Genomic DNA, 18,845 nt, shown 5'->3' with positions numbered 1-18,845 from the left:
TAAATTCCAGTTGCTGGCCAGGACATCACTACACTATGCCATTTTTTTTTCTTCTTCCACTTCTATATCTGCACCATATTTCTGTTATTAATACTCTAGATTAAATCAAGAAGCTTTGTAGCCTTTAGAAATGTCAGAACCTTTAAAATGAGAAACAACCTGAAAACCTGAAAACTACCAATGGTCAAAATACAAATGGTATCTTATAATCTTAGTGTGCAGTGCATCTCATTTTAAAGCACATCAATCACTGGGAATGAGTTTTTCATTTACTGCAGTTAAGCTATTCAGAAAAGTATTTAGCTACAAGAAGATGTATAGATCATGATGGATTTGCCAGTTTAATGAGCTGAGATATGGTTTGTTGTGTTCTATTGCTGTAAAATCTAGACATTCTCTTCTATATTAAAAAAACATATCTGTTAATTGTTAATTAAATATTATTTGCATCTTGTGTGTGGGTGGTTGTTTTCAATAGCATGAGAGGTTATAACAGTGTTAGTCAGCCTATTTACCTGTGTGAGTGTGAGTGTGTGTGTCCGTTAGGTGAGTGGACTGTGTGACCCCTTCTGTTCCCTCATGTTTATTTGTAGCACTGTAAATCTGCGCTCACTCTAACAACCACATTTAATACTCGTTATTTGTTATTTGGCATTTAAAGCTCGTCATTATCATCCCACTCTGCCTTCATCCAAACAGCTAAATAATTGGAGTGTGTTTCCTCTTCTGTTAGATTTCACATTTACATCCTTTATTCTGTTTGATTTTTGTTTGTAATAATGATAATTGCCTGTGTAGGTAAATGACGACGTATTCAATAACCTGTTTTTATGCGAACATGGGATTTGCCTTTATCTATTCTACATTTGCCAGTGTTTATGTGAATGCTTATGTTATATTAATGGATAATGATATAATGAATGCTGATAAAAACAGAGTTGAATCAAAATGTTTTTAATAAAATCCTGTGGCTCCTTTTGCGAATTATGACTGAATAACTATTACTATTTGATTTACCTGAGCTTTTGGAAATCTGCATAAATAATTTGAAATGATTAATGATGTTCTGGTGAACATGCAGACTCAGACACAGCTGGCCTGGAGAGAAAAATGGATGTAGCAAGAGAGTCTGAAAGAAGCAGGACAAAAAAGTAACACAAAAAAGAAAAACTATTGTAAAATTAAGTATTAAAAAAAAACAGAAAATAACACGTATGCAAATAGAATCTATCCCAAAAGCCTTAAGTACGCACAATTAAATTAAACTGAATCAAATTACATTACATTTATTTTCCTTTTGTGTAGCATCAAAGACATAATCATAAACGGCTTAGCTAAATATTTTAGTACCATTCAGGTTTTAGCAAAAACAATGGTATAAAATAGAAAGTGTACACAATGACCTAAACCATCAACCTAAATCTTTTTTTAAAGTATTCTCTTTTATACAGTAGCTTGCTTCATCTTTCAAACTGGAAACCAAAAGAGACAGTTATTGCTGACTTGCGAAAACATAACGTAAAATAGAGGACATGTCAACATATTTTGAAAATAAGACACTTTTTTTTTTCACCAGAATTACAATTCAGTTGGTTCTTGTCATGTGTTAAACGTCATCTCTGTGACAACAAGCTGGAAATTTTTTAGGAATGGAGCTCTTCCTGAGAGTAAGCCACAAAATACAGGACTTGAACTTTGCCACGGTGGCTTAGCGGTTAGCACATTCGCCTCACACCTCCAGGGTTGGGGGTTCGATTCCTGCCTCGCCTTGTGTGTGGAGTTTGCATGTTCTCCCCATGGGTTTCCTCCGGGTACTCCGGTTTCCTCCCCTGGTCCAAAGACATGCATGGTAGGTTGATTGGCATCTCTGGAAAATTGTCCGTAGTGTGTGATTGCATGAGTGAATGAGAGTGTTTGTGTGCCCTGCGATGGGTTGGCACTCCATTCAGGGTGTATCCTGCCTTGATGCCTGAGATAGGCACAGGCTCCCCGTGACCCGAGAAGTTTGGATAAGCGGTAGAAAATGAATGAATGAATGAATGAACTTTGCAATTCGTTATGAGATCTAAAACACAGACAAAACTCAACTACGTACAAGATTGCAAGATAAGACTGGAAAGTTAAAAAAAAAAAAGTTTTTTTAGTTGATATTTAGAGATAAATATAATTGTACTGTGAATAAAGGTTTACAATTCTAAGATAAGGATTAGGGTTAATATTTGAGATTATCTCTGATATTTGACCTGACCCGGCAGTTTCACTCTACCTTCCTTCTTTATTCCACAATGCCTTCAATAAAATCTGTTTTACCCTTTACCCCTAGATCTGTACTGTAATTTGCTTTGTCACTTCCTTTCTTTACACTCCCTGTGAATAGTAAAGAACAGAATACATTTTCCATCTGATTCTTACTGCCCGTGGAGGTTATGAGTAGTGTGAGTTATGAATAGCCTTTTAAAAAAGAAGAAGAAGCTATTTGTAACATCACATCCAGCGAATTCCGCTGCCAACCACCAGAAGGAACCGTTAACAGAGAATTGTGCCTTCAGGTTCACTTCCAGCGCTATATCTGGTTTACTTCTGGGATCATGCAATATATTTATAACGTTCCTATATTACAGCATGAGCGAAGTATTGTTAGATCGTACTGCAATTCCAAGCCGTTTGTCCTTGTTTTCCATTTGCTTAGCGTGAATGACCCATTGCTTTTCTCTGGATATCCCTCCTGTTTTTTTTTTTGTGTATTACATTTATTGGATTTGTTTGCTACATGGACTGACTATTCATGTTTGACCCTCTGCCTGTTTACTGGTTCTGCCATTGTCTGCCATTTTGGATTGTTTGCCTCGTGTACCACCAATTAAATACACATGGGTTAAAGCCAATTAAAGCCTGTGCATCCTGCTTCGAGTGAATCATTACACCTTTATTTACATTATTATACATTACAATTCTTTCTCTGCATATCCTGACTTAGGAAGGTAGGAATGCCAGACATTATAAGCACCCCTGGAGCATAAACGGTTAAGGGCCTTGCTGAAGGGCCCAACAGCGGAAGTTTGGTGTTGCTGGATCTTGAACTCCAACCTTCCAATCAGTAACCTAAAGCCTTACCCATTTCATCCACCACTTCCCCTAGTCCTGCTGTCCTGCATATCAATATATCTAGCTGTCAATCTCTATATATAAAAAAGAGTGTTGTAACTCAGACCCACCATAAACCTAGTGAGAAGTGAATGAAAGCGAGGATGGAAAGATTTTGTGACTCTTTTGTATGGACCCCAGAGATGAGTGTATGACAGCCGCTGGCAGCTATCTAGCGCTTATAGAACCACAATTACATGAATAAAAATTGTCTTGTCTGTAAAGTAGGTGGACATTTTTCCACACAGGGATTTTGTATATTTGGAGAAGTCTTGTTATCAGCACTGAGCCTTTATCTATAAAGTAATGCAGAACGTTTTGAGCTTCTATTGTAATCTCATTTAAAAAAAACAGATTAGTCTGAAAAGGTTCAAATTCAAATGTGTCTTAATCCAAAGGAATCCAGTTACAAAATCTGAATCCTAATGTGTAAAAACCCTTCTTCATGTCAATCCTAGTAAAAACCCCAAAACGAATTTCTTACAGGAAATAAATCAGTACACAACATTTATTCTGACTTAATGCCAGTCTCATTTATTTTTGCTCCCCTAAGAAATCTAAAATATTTCAGGGTACATGTGACATAAATCCCAACTCCCTTTCAAGTAAACCACCTGTCAATCAAACTAGATGCATGAAAGGTGGAAAATGCCAGAAGACAAATCTTCATCTGGTTTCAGGCTTTGAACGCCCTTTAATCCTCATCTCTTAATCTGACATTTTGGTTACCCATAGACCTGTCTAATCTATTTCCTAGAGTGTTCAATCCTGTGATCTAAATTAAAAATATCCACAATGTTGCTTTGCTTAAAGACTGGTAGACTGCTTTGCTTAAAGACTGATCTGCATTCTGAAAAAATTGTATTTAATGATCTGCTTTGACCAGAATTCACAGCATCTTGTCGTTTATTTAAAAGAGGAGGCTGTTTTCTATGCTTTTCTGGATTTTTAGTGTGCTGGAAATTGGTGTTATTGGTGTTAATTGTTAGCAAAAATGTTAGCAAAAATAAACTGATGATATAAAGAAATTAAATGAAACTCCAAATTAGATTGATTCAAAAATTCATTCTAGTTCAAATGGATCATAATAGATACAAATTTGGCAAATGTAAGTTTCTAGTTTGCACCGGAACTAGAACCTGTGTCCAAACGATTCCTAATCCAAATTAATGATGTCATCAAAAGCAATCCTAATTCAAACTAATCCTGTTAATTTGACTTCCATCCAGAAAAGCTTGATGACTAAAATAATACTGAATACTTCTAAATGAATCTTAAACCAAATGACAGAAGTACAAATTAATATAAAGTAATATTGGCCCCTAAATAGATTCTAATGCAAAGAAAGTTGCTTGATTTTATTTTAACTTTCTCGATCGATTTTTATCCTACATTTCTTTGCATTAGTATCTATTTGTGATCATAATGAATTTGTATTGGAATCTTGACCTCCTTTGTTTGGGATCTGTTCAGAATTATTCAGAATTAGTAAAAATATTTTTTATCCATTTTAAATATATTATAATCCTAATTCACTCACTTACTAACCATGTTATCATGGTCAGTGTTGGATGTGGAGAATATCTTAGGAACATACATCCATTCATCCATCCTTCCATCCATCCATCCTTCCATCCATCCATCCATCTATCCTTCCTTCCATCCACCCATCCATTTCTACTGTTATCCATCCATCTATCTATCCAGTCATACATATATACATCCATCCATTCATCCACCCAGCCATTCATCCATCCATTTTTCCATCCATTTTCTGCACTCTTATTTTACACAGGGTCATTAAAAATCTTGTCTATCCCAGAAGACTTGGGGCACAAGGCAGGAGTCACCCTGGACATGGTGTGAACGTATCGCACGGCACATCCACCCATACACAAATGCACATTCACACACTATGAACAATTTAGAGATGCCAATCAGTCTAGATTGCATGTTTTCAGACCAGTGGAGGAAACACAAAGTTGAACTAGAGTTTGCGATGCAAATGTTCTAACCACGTACAGTAGCTAACCTGTAATTAATTGAAATAAATTAATTTCCTTTGCACATGCTAGCAACAAAACTTATGATCCATAATCTTGGTTAATGCAACAAAACGTAGCAATCATTACAAGCATTAAAGTAACACCCTGCTGTAAGAAACATGTCCTGAACACAAAATTATCCCTACATTTACTAAAAGCAAGACGAGAAAAACACTCCAGTTAAATTCTACAGGGTATATTTAGGCTGTTCTTTGGAAAGCCAAGGATAGAGTTTAGCAGAGTTAATGGACCATTTTTTTCCCCCAGTGTGTGTCATTATGGGAAATGGGTCATTCACTTCACTATTTTCTTCCCGAGTGGATGTCATTGGCCAGACTATACGTCCATCACTCACGTCCTGCACCAATCCGTGCGTGTCATGTAACCTCTTCAACTCCTATTAAAAGATGCTTGCTAGCTCTTTCTGGAATTTAATGATTTGCTTCATGCTGTGATGGATTCTGGGTAAAACTGAAGGTAAGACTGGAGCAAGCCTTTTATGACTGACATTTTTCGTGAGTGTGCTGACAGCAGAGTAATGATATTAATAAATTTGCTTGAACAATCCACTTTGGCTTTTTTTCTCTAGAATATTAACTTCATTTTTATGGCAAACCAGCCTTTCTGGCCTGCCAGATTTTTTCAAATGAAAATGACAAAGTGACTGCATTTAGGGAATCTTTTACCTGCCTGACTTCATCAACGTCTACAGACGGAGATGTACTTTTTTGATAGGTTCATTTAATTGTATTAAGGAAAGAACCAGAAAGGAGAAGACATGTTTCTAAGTCTTCGGGCATAAGCAAGATGAAGTGAACGAGATACAGAGAAAGAACATTAGGGAAAGAACACCTCTCTCACTTTATTAAAGGTTTTAATTATCAGAGCTTTCCATTTAATGAAAGATAAACCACTCAGTAATGAAGAACACAGGATATTAAACAAGACCAGCAAGATGAAGTTCTCAAACGCTGCTTTAATAACTTTGGCAGTGAACTGACAGATGAGCGTTTATCACTTGCCTCTTACAAAGTCATGAAGATTAAACTCCCATGGTGCTCTTTTACCACTGATTTAACACACATTACCTTTTTCCTCTTAAGTTCACATCCATGTTTATTGGGTATTTTAATATAAAAGTTTCAATTCATTCATTTACTGTCTTTCATTTTTGAGGTAAGGTTTGCAGGACTTACATAACCATAATCGTTATATCTACAACATATAGTGTAATGTCTATATCTGATAATGTCGCTAGCGAATCATGTTTGCACTCTGAAAAGGGTGAAAATCTTTGGCTAACCTTTTGGATATGAGATGTGATGTAATATCTTATATAAAGATGTGTTTTGCAAGTGGATGAACTTTTTTTGCTTATTGCAATGTGAGGCAACTGTAGTGTATGTTGTGCAGGAGTTAGAGTTATACAATTTGTTTAATGCTGCACACAAGATTGTCAATCTGTCATGACTCCAGTGCTTGGATCCAAATGCAGATTTAAATGAGAAAAATAGTCATAAAACTATTATGACTATGTAGACTATGTACTATTAGGACTATAAGAACATGTATTGTAAAATACACAAAAACAAGAGAAATTGAAAAAGACAGGAAAACAAACAAGCAATAGAATAGTAGCCTTTATTTAGTCACATATACATTACAACCCAATGAAATACTTTCTTCACATATCCCAACTTTGATGGTTGGGGTCAGAGCGCAGGGTCAAGCATGATACAGCATCTCTGGAGCAGAGAGGGTTAAAGGTCTTGCTCAACAGTGGCAACAGTGGCAGACCGAACCCTGATCCTCTAACCAACAACCCAGAGTCTTGACCACTTGAGCCAATACTGCTGGGAGTTGGAGTCAGTGGAAGCCATGTTTGTTGGCCATGGTGAAACGGAGCCCATGAGGTAACACACCATGACACTAGCATATATCCAACTTAATTTACGTAATTAATATGCCTAGTTATACAGTTCCTACTAGAGGTGTAACAAAACGGCATTACATGTATCTTCACTTTGTTCTTAAATATCTATATTCAGACTTAAACCTAAAGTGTGTGTGTGACCAGATTTATAATAATATAATATGAACCATATCACTGAGCTCCTGGAAATACTAGAAGGCACTAGAAAAATAAACAGATACAGAAATGCCACCCCTGTCAGCCCTGTGACATTCCAGTTCACAGTTGGTCTCAATTCAGTGGTTAAAACTCCAGACTGCTGTTTTGTTGTCAGTTCAAATCCCAGGACAACCAATCCCTTTCTGCTGGGCCCTTGAGCAAGGCCCCTAACTCTCAACTGCTCAGTTGTATAAAATGTGATAAGCGTATGTCGCTCAGGATAACAGCTATAAACGAACTAGTAGCCTTAAGTATACTTCAATCTTTTGTTGCCACCTGTAATATGATGTAACATGAACGCAAGAGATTAAATGATGCTCAGTATTAAAGTTGTTAAATGTATTATGCTCCTGATACTGATATCATTAAGGTATTTGTGTTAGATGATTTAGATCTTTCTGCCTTCGGTCAATAAAAACACTTTAGCTAAAAATGATGAAATATTCTGCATGTCTGCCCCGCACTCTTGACTTTCCTGACTGTGCACGGGCCATATGAATATTGCTTGTTTATCACTTTATTCAGTTCAGTGTTATTTTTCTGACCCTTTGAGAAATGCTAATGCAAGCAAGAACCAGGGAAAAGTTTCATTGTGCCGAGGAGGTTTTGTCAGTTTGACACTCCGATAACCCAATTCTGTTTCAAAACAGATACAGAAAAAGAGAGAAAGGGGCAAATTGTTGTTTTGCTGAAGAGCACTGGATAGCACACTGTCAGCAGAGAGGAAGAAAAGATGTTTGTGTGAAGATCGAGGATAGGCACTCAACCTTTACAGCAACATAAAAAAAAAAACTACTCAGGACCGAGAATGTTTTTCTTTGTGATGATAGATTGTAAAGAAATGGAGAGAGATGTGGGTGTTTGCCTATTGCATGGCTTCAAATGATTACTTTTAGGCTTTATGGAACATGTTTTATCCGTGACTCTTTCAATGTCTTTATACAGTGCAGAGATTTAATCCTGGATTTCTTCACCAAATGACAGATGTTCTGGATGTTGATTGACAGGTGTGGAACCTGATATGCTTCTGCTGTGCTTCTGTTATGCATTCTGAGATGCTTTACTGCTCACCACAGTTACAAAGAGTGATTATATAATTTACTATAAACTTCCTATCAGCTCAGACCAATCTGGTCCTTCTACTCCGAAGGGTTTCAGTTTGCAGACCCTCCACATACAGGATGTTTTTTGTTTGTTTGTTTGTTTGTTTGTTTTTTGTTGTTATTTATTTATTTGTTTATTTGTTTATTTATTTTTTTGTTTATCACTATTTGGCAGAAACCTTAGAGACTTTTGTGTGTGAAAATCCCAGGAGATCCCAGGACCATCTGGCACCATCAACCATGCCATGATTAAAGTGACTAAGATCACATTTTCTTTTTATTCCGATGTTAGATGTGAACATCAAATGAAGTTCTTCACTTGGATCTGCATGAGTTTATGCATTTTGCTTCCCCATAATTGAATGGCTGGATACCAGCATAAATGAGCAGCTGCATTGGTGTTCTTAATAAAGTGGACGGTGGGTTTACTTAAGTATTTTGAATTGTTTGCTTTTTTACTATTTAAATTGTGATTAATGATAATCAAGCGGTCAAAGTTAAAGAACATTTGCATAACAAAATAAGGAAACTGTAGGGAAGTACAGTATGTTCCAGAGAAAGCACCAGACAATATATAGAGAGTAATAAAACACACAGAGAAAAGGTTCATGGCAAATTTACAAGCCAGTGAAGATAAATAAGTTTTAAGCAACTGGAAGAGCCACTTTTTAAATAGATACCTGCAATTCCAGAACTTTAGAATGATAAAAGCTCAATTGCCTTTATACTTTGATCTAGACCTGGGTACACAAAGCAATCAAAGATCCGCCAATTTCTTTAGCACCTGTTCGTCATTTTTTCGCCAATTTAGTCACCTACCAATTTTCAGCAATCCTCTAGCTCTACTACACACAATCTCAGAGTATTCTATCTGCCCTCTACCACATATTTGAGCTCCCAGATGCCTTCAATTGGTTAGTGTCACTGTGATTGTCCACCTAGAGGGTATGGCTAATTTTGCTGCCTTGGCTCCTCGGTGCCTGATGTAGCATCATCAGGATTCAAGCTCACACAATCTCTTGCCAGTTGAGCGAGTGTGTTTCCGTTGCACCTCTCAGGAGCCCTGTGCCTGGTAGCTGAGCGATTAAGGTTTTGGACAAAACATGAAGGTTATGAGTTTGAATCCCAGGGCCAGCAAGCTGCCACTCTTCGTCAACTGAGCAAGGCGTTTAACCCTCATTTGCTCATAAATGAGATCAATGTAAGTCATCATACAACCTGCTCATGCTTTTTATTTTGTTTTATTATTAATTGTAATATATAACTAATTTCATATTGTTTTTATTTTATCTTATTTTTACTTTCCAATTTTGACTATTTCTATTCTGACTTTTTTTAATGACAGCTGAAAAAAAAAGCATTTCACTGCATGCCATACGGTATATGATTGTGTATGTGACTAATAGCATTTAAATTTGAATTTGAAATTCATTTAAAAGCACAAGATGGTTGTACAGTAGATTAGTGCTGGTTCCATTCAGCTGATGATCAGACATGGGAGAGGGTGATAAGAGAAAATGACAGAATGAATCCCATTTGCAAGCTTAGTGATAAAATGAGCTCCTGATTTTGTCGCTTGGAAATTGATGCCATCATAAAATACTAGTATAATTTAGCCCAAAAACCTGGTTGGCTCTGGCAGGAGTTTCAGAAGAAATCAAAAGAAATCTATAGAAAATAAACAATCTGAGTCTCTGCATATGAACGCTACTAAACATTACTCTTGCTATAAATATTTTACATGGATGAGTAAAAAAACAAAATCCATTTACAGGTATCTGCAACCTGGCTTGACATATTTGTTTTACAGCACTTGGTCTCCTCTATTCTCAAAACCGGTCTAAAATCTCCAAACTGAGCAGAGAACTCATGTTTATAAAGCGTGAAGGTTTTATGCTTGTCTGAGCTTTTTAAAGATCCTGAGCAGAACAGCCATCAATATTTAAACACAGACCCACAGACACAGAGATACTGTTAAGTCTTGATATGAATCTGGGTTTGAAAACACTGTCACTGCATCAACCCTTCAACACACACACACACACACACACACACACACACACACACACACACACACACACACACACACACACACACACACCTCTGAAAAATGACAGACACTTTCATAATCTGTACTTTGATTCACCATTGTTTTTTTTGTTTTTTTTTGCAATCTTAAATGGAAAGTTAAAACTAAATGTCAATAGTAGTCATTATTCAAAGTTTAAAAGAAAAGTTCTGCATATAAAAGTCATGCTGCATATGTTATTGCATAATTTAAGAGTATTTTATTTAGAGACCAACATATACAGTACATTTTTTTAAATGATTCATAGCGGTTAGGAGCTATAGTATATATGGTATATTATATACTATATGGCTATAGTAGCAATACAGTAGCTAAATCCAATACGATGTGTCAAATGTTACATTTGTTGAACAAAGTCCCCTGTCCAACTAACCAGACGGCGCCATCTCTGGAATACCAACTTACGGTCTGTGGAACCTCACTTCCGGTTTCCACTTTCAGGTTCGCATGCATAAAAACGTAGCACAAGAGACACTCCACTAGAAGTATCATCGGTTCTGCTACATACCAAGCCTATTACATATCCATTGCCTGTTTTTCTGTGTATGGCCTGTGTTTTCATGCTATTTTGTATTACGTTATCTTTAGCTTTGCCCTTGCCTGTTTTGTCTGCCACGCTGATTGCTGTTTTGGTTTTTGGGCTTTTTACCTGTTTACCTCGACTACCAGTCTGTCTCACAGCTTCAAATCTTTGCCCCCAATCTCCATTAAAAGCCCAGTTATATCCTGCATATGGATTCCTACAGTACACCTCCTCATTAAAGCTTTGTTTAATCATAGTGACAAACAAAATCAAGGTTTGTTGCTGTTGTTAAATAAATGAATAATTAAAATCACAAAATAAATTTGAACTGCAAAATTTTTTTTAGCAATTTTTAACATTTTAGCAATTGAAAATATGTTGAATTGCTATAATATAACAATAAACCAGATATTGGTACTAATTTCTAGCTCGAACTTCAACGTATAGTTTTACTTGTCGGCCATTTTTACTTTATTTTTTAGTTAATTATTTGAATAAGATGGAAGAAATTATTGATTCTATTGATGCAAGCTTGATCAAATATAAGTCAGGATGCTCTTGGCTTTTCAGTGCAAGACTTTTTTTTTTCGCTTTGTTGAGTTAAACGTACACAGAACTTTAGTGGTTGAAGATGACACCTTCAAATTTTTTAAGCTTATGACTTACAAGCTCTGGGTGTCCCAGTGAGTAGAAATGGGTTTGATATAATTTAGTAAGTCTTGAGTGTCTAATTTCATTAGAGTCATTATGAGTCACTGTGGAGTTTGACATGACAAAGACATTCACAGCTGAACCTGATCAACCAAAAACAGGTGGAAAATCCATTTTTTGGCCTCTGGTTAAAAGAGTACATGTATTTTTGATGGTGAATGTAAGGAGGAATTCTCCATATGGTGTTCTACTGGTGTAAAATGACATGTTTTTAACGTATTATTGCAGTGGTAGTAGAAGACTAAATGAGAAATCAGTGTTTAAATAATACCACTAAATTATGCTACAAATAAATGGAGCCCACTTTTCTTGTTTTATGTGCAGAAAAATATTAGTAATCACCTTTTATCCGTCACTTACACACACACACACACACACACACACACACACACACACACACACACACACACACACACACACACACACACACACTACCCCACAACGTTAATATATTCCTTCTTTTGATGTCCTAATACCCTAATGGGGTATTTTGAACAAATTTTGGGAAGTATTGAAGTGTGGTGCATCACAATACAAGGTTTGTAAGATGGGCCATTTGTAGAGGACATCCCGCTGAGTTCTGCACACACACACACACGCACACACACACACACACACACACACACACACACACACACACACACACACACACACACACACACACGTGCACACAATTTGGGTCTGCTACTTCATGATAACATTAGGTTATTAGTTTTAGCTTGAAATGAATGTGTTCATGGTGTTTTCATTCAGGCTGTGTGTGTCTACTTTAATCTGTATGTGCATTCCATGTGTATGAAGGAAGAAACCTTGAGAGGAACCAGACTCAAAGGGGAATCTCATCCTCAACAGAGTGTGTTAATAACCTTAAGTTATTATAAATACATATTGGAGAGTGTGAATGAACATAAACACCAGAAAGGGTTATTATTAATAATGTCCTTTGTTCAGTCAATTGGATTTGAGTAAGCAACTCATAATAAGCTCATTATCTGCATTGATACATTTTTGTCACCTCACATTTTTTGGTCCCCAGTTAAACCCTGAACTCACATACTGTATATCTGTGTGGAGTTTCCATTGTTTCTGTGTTTGTATGGGTTTCCTCGTCATCCTCACCTCCCGAAACATTGCCAGAAATTGAACTGGGTACTTGAAATGGCATTTAGTGTGTGTTGGTTAGAGTGATAACATGCAAAATACCTTTTCTAAGGATCTTTTCTAGTGTGTTATCTCACCTCACACAGTGTTTCCAGGATGTCTCTGTAACTGCTATCAGTTTGACAGTGTGTTTACCATCTTTTTTATTTTATTTGTGTGTGTGTGGGGGGGGGGGGGGGGTGCATGCATGTTTGCTGTTCAAATCTGTTATTAGTCTCTATATTTATGAATCAAGTGTATATGTAGTGTGTGTAATATGTGTCGGTGGACCAGACAGATGGATTTGTGTTAGAAGTCCATTTCTCAGAGTCTCTGGCAGTGACATCTTGTTTGTGTGTGTGTGTGTGTGTGTGTGTGTGTGTGTGTGTGTGTGTGTGTGTGTGTGTGTGTGTGTGTGTGTGTGTGTGTGTGATGTTATTATCATCAGGCTGATAATATATCATTGCCACGGCAACCAGTGCTACTGTGACAGGGCAGGAGATTGAGCCTTTGCTGCTTGCAGTTTTGGATTTTCACCATGGACACGGATAGACACACACACACACACACACACACACACACACACACACACACACACACACACACACACACAAACCTCTGATCTTTGGAAGACCAAGCTAAATCCAATATATGCCCAAAAGTATGTGGACGCCAGACCATCACACCTGTATAGTATTGATGTTCCGCATAACCTCGTCCACAAAGTTTTTTCTAGAATATCTTTGTAGCATTACATTTTTCCTTCACTGGAACTTAGGGGCCAAAATTTGTTGCAGCATGACCATGCTCCCGTGCACCTGTACACACCTGGAGCAAGCTCTTCTGAAACATGCTGTCTAAGGAAGACTGGAAAGAACAGAGCACTGACCTCAACCCCACTGAACATTTTTGGGAACGCTGACAGAACCCCATGCCTCCTCACCCAACATTAGTACCTGAGCTCACTAATATTGATGTAGTTGAATGGGCAAATTCCCACAGCCCCACTTCAACATCTAGTGGGAAGACTTTTTAATTTGGAAAGAGTCATTTTCTATTTGAAGTTCTTCACTATGGTGTGTTTTTTAAGGTGCTAATGATGGTTGTAATGCTGGAAGAAAAATGATGCAGGAAAACATTTTCAAGTTGTAAGCAAGTTGTTACAAAGCATATAAATGTTTATTTATTTATGTTTATGGTGCATATTTTCCATGAAACCTCTGAATACTATATTATGGTCATCTCATTATCAGATAAGTTTAATTCTGGCTTCCTATCTTACTTCTCCATCTGTTATTGATCTTCTTGTTACACCTGTAACTCCTGCTTTAGGCTTTAACATGAGTAGACATTTACATTTAGTTTCTCTTTCGGGAGAAGCATAAGTCAATATATTTTTAATGCTTTCAAAGTACAGTATTACTCCTACCTTGGAGCAAACCAGAGAAATATGATTTGGATGCTTCAGTGCAGGTTAGATGAGAAGCTCAGGATGTTTTTTTCTCAAACTTTATTGCGTTTTCATGCTCTAGGAAGGAGGAAGAAAGGGAAGTAAAAAAAAAAAGCTGTTCTATTTTAGGTAATAAGTTAGTAAGAAACTCATTATTCAATAAGTTACTTTGCATTGGGTGAAATTTCACTCTGCTATAGTATGAGCAGTAGTTAAGCCTCAAGACTCTTCCCTGTTCTGGCATCCAGTTGGAATGAGCTTCCTCTAGAACTGATATTCATTCATTTTCTACCGCTTATCCGAACTTCTCGGGTCACGGGGAGCCTGTGCCTATCTCAGGCGTCATTGGGCATCGAGGCAGGATATACCCTGGACGGAGTGCCAACCCATCGCAGGGCACACACACACTCTCATTCATTCACACACTCACACACTATGGACAATTTTCCAGAGATGTCAATCAACCTACCATGCATGTCTTTGGACCGGGGGAGGAAACCGGAGCACCCGGAGGAAACCCCCGAGGCACGGGGAGAACATGCAAACTCCACACACACAAGGCGGAGGCGGGAATTGAACCCCGACCCTGGAGGTGTGAGGAGAACGTGCTAACCACTAAGCCACCGTGCCCCCCTAGAACTGATATATATATCATATTTACACTGATGCTTATTGCTGATTTGTTGATTAATGTGCACTGTCAATTCAAATATTATATTTTATATAATATATATATTATATAATATTATATTATATTATATATAAATATTATATCAGTTATATTTATATATATCATATATATATTTGAATTAGGACAGTGCACATTAATCAACAAATCAGCAATAAGCATCAGTGTAAATATGATTAGCACAATAGCTAAATATATTTGTGTCTACATTTGTTCTAATTCCACTTGGATAAAATTAAAAGTGTTCAAGCACTGTTTGTTTTAACCCACCCATTTCAAACATATTTTACCATGTGATTGACAGCTGTTTTTTGTTGCCCAAGTGTGCCATATTAGATTTAAATAATCAGTCACTCTGAGTTTTGCATGTGAAGAATGAATTTATTGTTTAAAAGGACAAACCAACATGAAGAACAGAGGGTTGTGTATGGGAGAAAAGCAAGCCATTCTAAAGCTTAGAAAAGAAAAGATATATCCGAGGCTTTGCTCTAGCATTGGGCACAGCCAAAATAACAATTTGGAACAGTTGTAAAAAAAAAAAAAAGAAGAAGAAGATACTAACCTCAAGATATCGAACAGGACGGCTGAGGAAAACAACAGCAATTGATGACAGAACCATTGAGTGAGTCAGGGACATAATCAACATCATCCAAAGGGCGGAGGTGAAGGGACCACAATACGCTGTTCGAAGAAGACTTCAGTATAGAAGAGCAGAAACATCGAGGCCAAACCACAAGATTCAAACCATTGATTAGCAGTAAGATTCTGCAAATAAATACAGAGATGCAAAAGTCCTGAAATCCAATTAACCTCTAGCAAAGTGATGGAAAAGCCAAAGTGTGGAGAGAGAAACCATCTGCTCATGATCCAAAACAAATAAGCTCATGGGTCAAGCAGGGTGGAGAGAGTGTCATGGCTTGGGCTTGCATGGCTGCTTCTGGAACAGGCTTGCTAAACTTTATTGATGATGTAATGCATGAGGCTGCCGAATGAATTCAAACATCTACAGAAACATTCTGTGTTCCTATTTACAGAAAAATGCATCCAATCTAATTGGGAAGAACTCCATCATGCAGCTGGACAACGACCCGAAACACACTGCCAACATGACAAAGGACTTCAACATCAGGGAAAAGTTTAATATATTAGACTTGACAAATTTATCACCAGACATTAAACCAACCGAGCAGCATTTCACCTCCTCAAGAGAAGACTGAAGGCAGAAACCTTTTAAAACAAACACCAACTGAAAAAAGAAACTGCAGTTGATGCCTGGAAAAAGCATCACAAATAAAGAATGCAACAGTTTGGTGACGTCTGATTAAGTCTATGTTTATAAATTTACAGTTCCAATACTTTTGCTCAGCTAAAAATGGGGCAGTCTGTTACAAATGGTGCCTAACTAATGAAGCAGCAGTGAGCATTGGACTGTAGTGAGCAGCTACCTAAGCAGTGTAATAACAGTGTTATGCTTATGTTGTGTTGTTCATATGTTTACCCGTCTGGAAATGAGGAAATTAAGTCATTTATTTCAATGTCATAAATCAGCTAAACAAAACAATTAGCTAATTGTCTCCATCGAGCACTACAGAACATTCATCTTCAGAAAGTTCCCTCGTTATACCTGCTGATGGGCTATTATCATAAAACATGTGACAGGAAGGATATGTAAATAAAGTTATTCTCAACACTTTTCATGTATTTGAAATGCAGTATGAGGAGCCTTATTGTATATTCAAAATTCAGGGTTAGCCTTGATTTGTGTACAAATAAAACGTCTGCACGAATGCTGGCAAAGCAGCGGGATTAGGGGATAAGGAAGCATGATTCTAAAATGAGTTATTTATTTATTCTAAATAATAACTGTACTGAGAGGAACAAGGGTGGGTTTAACGAGTTGCAGAGAAAGTTGCCTGTGCTTCTGAAATTCTGCCTTTAATCTCATTGAATGTCCCCAATCTCAGTGTCTAAAAGACTAATCAGAAGTGAAGGCAAGCAGAAGCCAATTAAAATTATGCAAATTGTATCATGGCTGACTGCGGACTGCTTGCGTTCACTTCTTAACGCCAAAGTCAGCATTTTGGCGAACGTACATGCTATGAGAGTTTAATCCATCTATCCTGCTTGCAGACCTGTCATGGCTCAGCTTCATTCATTTAAATGGTAGCACAAATGGTTCTCTCTTAACGCACAGTGTTAATTGCTGTCGTTCCAGGAAATCGAGCCGGACTTTCGGCTTCATCCGGAACCCTGCCTCGTTTCCTTCAGGAGCCTGATGACGCTTACATTGTCAAAAGCAATCCAATTAAGCTTCACTGCCGAGCTAGACCTGCGCTGCAGATCTTCTTCAAGTGCAATGGGGAGTGGGTTCATCAGAACCAGCACACATCCCTGGAACATGTTGAACTGGGAACAGGTAAAACACACAAATCAATATAGATATTTACAGTATATGCAGTAGCATAGAAATGTCTGTGTCTGTGTTTAATGAAAGCAATAATGATTTCATTAAGTTAGTAAAACTTTTTTTTTTCAAATAGGATTTTACTTATTAATATCAGTCCAAAAAGTGTTTCTTTATTTACCTAAAACAACTGATTTTGTACCACATATATTACATATATAACAGTTATAGAAAGATTGCTCATAACTAAGGTGACAATATGCGTCATAAGAACACAAACAACACACAGAAGAAACTTTTAAGAAAGACTAAAGTTTACAAAGAAGGTCACAAAGACAAATAAGATGCAGGTGGTATGTGAGAACATTTGATAAACTGAAGGTTGAGGAGAGAAGGAGGGCAGTAATCCGTCAGATTAAGAGTTTGTACCTGCACTTGACAGTAGATCTTGTAATCTATCATTTTGGGAATGCCTTGTTTGTAAGTGTCAGGTTAAGACAGTCCACAAGCCTGCAGTCCTGGCCTTACAAACACGGCTTCCGTCGACAACACGTCCCAAAATCTACTACTGCTGACACACACACACACACACACACACACACACACACACACACACACACACACACACACACACACACACACACACATAATTCATGCTCACTTTTTGAAAATTTGAGAAATACTGTAACACTCACTTTGTCCTGTGCATCATTTAACATAAATAAATTGCACTGATATCTATCTGAGCTCTCAATACCTGACAGTAATAACCAGTCGTTTATGAAGTCTTCCTAGCTGCTTGGTCACAACATGGTCACACTTTGACCATGTAATCAGGATATTCAGTTAGTTTTCAGGGCCAGCTTTCATGAAAACTATTTCTATTAGCGCAAAGTGTTGCATGATGTTAGCGCATGTTAGCACATATGAACTGTAACAAGCATAATCCCTGCATGATATAGCCTCAAATATCTTAACATAGAGACAAACCAAACTAAAGGCTAATAGAATATAATTTAAAAGCTCTACTTTTCTATTGGACAACCAATCACGGACTTCAAAAGAATGTGTCATACCTAGCAACGGGTTTTGCCCCGCCTCCTCTCTAAGATAAAGTGTTTTGTATTTTCCTTGCGCAGAGTTGCTCTGAAATTGGTTCCAAATCACTCTTAGAAATTTTTAAGATAAATTTATAGCTTACTGAGATTATTGTTTGAAGCTTTATGAATATGGGCCCAGATTTGTACATAACAGCTAAAACACTGACATTTTTCAGTTTTAAGTAACATATCCTTGAATTATAGCAATTTTGTAAGTTGACATCTTACTTCTATAGTGTGAGACTTTAATTCTTACTTCTAAACTCTGAGACTCTTAAATAATATCACTTGTGTAAAATGGTGCGTTATGTTTTTGA

General features: G+C 37.1%; 1 protein-coding gene across 2 annotated transcripts in view; it reads left to right on the top strand.

Annotated features, from left to right (window-relative positions):
- unc5da (unc-5 netrin receptor Da) overlaps positions 1 to 18,845 on the top strand; it is a 195,276-nt gene that overhangs the window by 113,245 nt on the left and 63,186 nt on the right. For both annotated transcript variants that reach the window (XM_027178942.2, XM_027178934.2), the window contains one exon: positions 17,240 to 17,440. In XM_027178942.2, coding sequence (XP_027034743.2) covers positions 17,240 to 17,440 — 201 coding nt within the window. The remainder of the gene's footprint in view (positions 1 to 17,239; positions 17,441 to 18,845) is intronic.

The sequence above is a fragment of the Tachysurus fulvidraco genome, chromosome 21, assembly GCF_022655615.1.
Source record: "Tachysurus fulvidraco isolate hzauxx_2018 chromosome 21, HZAU_PFXX_2.0, whole genome shotgun sequence".
Lineage (NCBI taxonomy): Eukaryota > Metazoa > Chordata > Actinopteri > Siluriformes > Bagridae > Tachysurus > Tachysurus fulvidraco.
The sequence above is the reverse complement of the archived record's forward strand: the minus strand, read 5'-3'. Positions and strand labels throughout refer to the sequence as shown.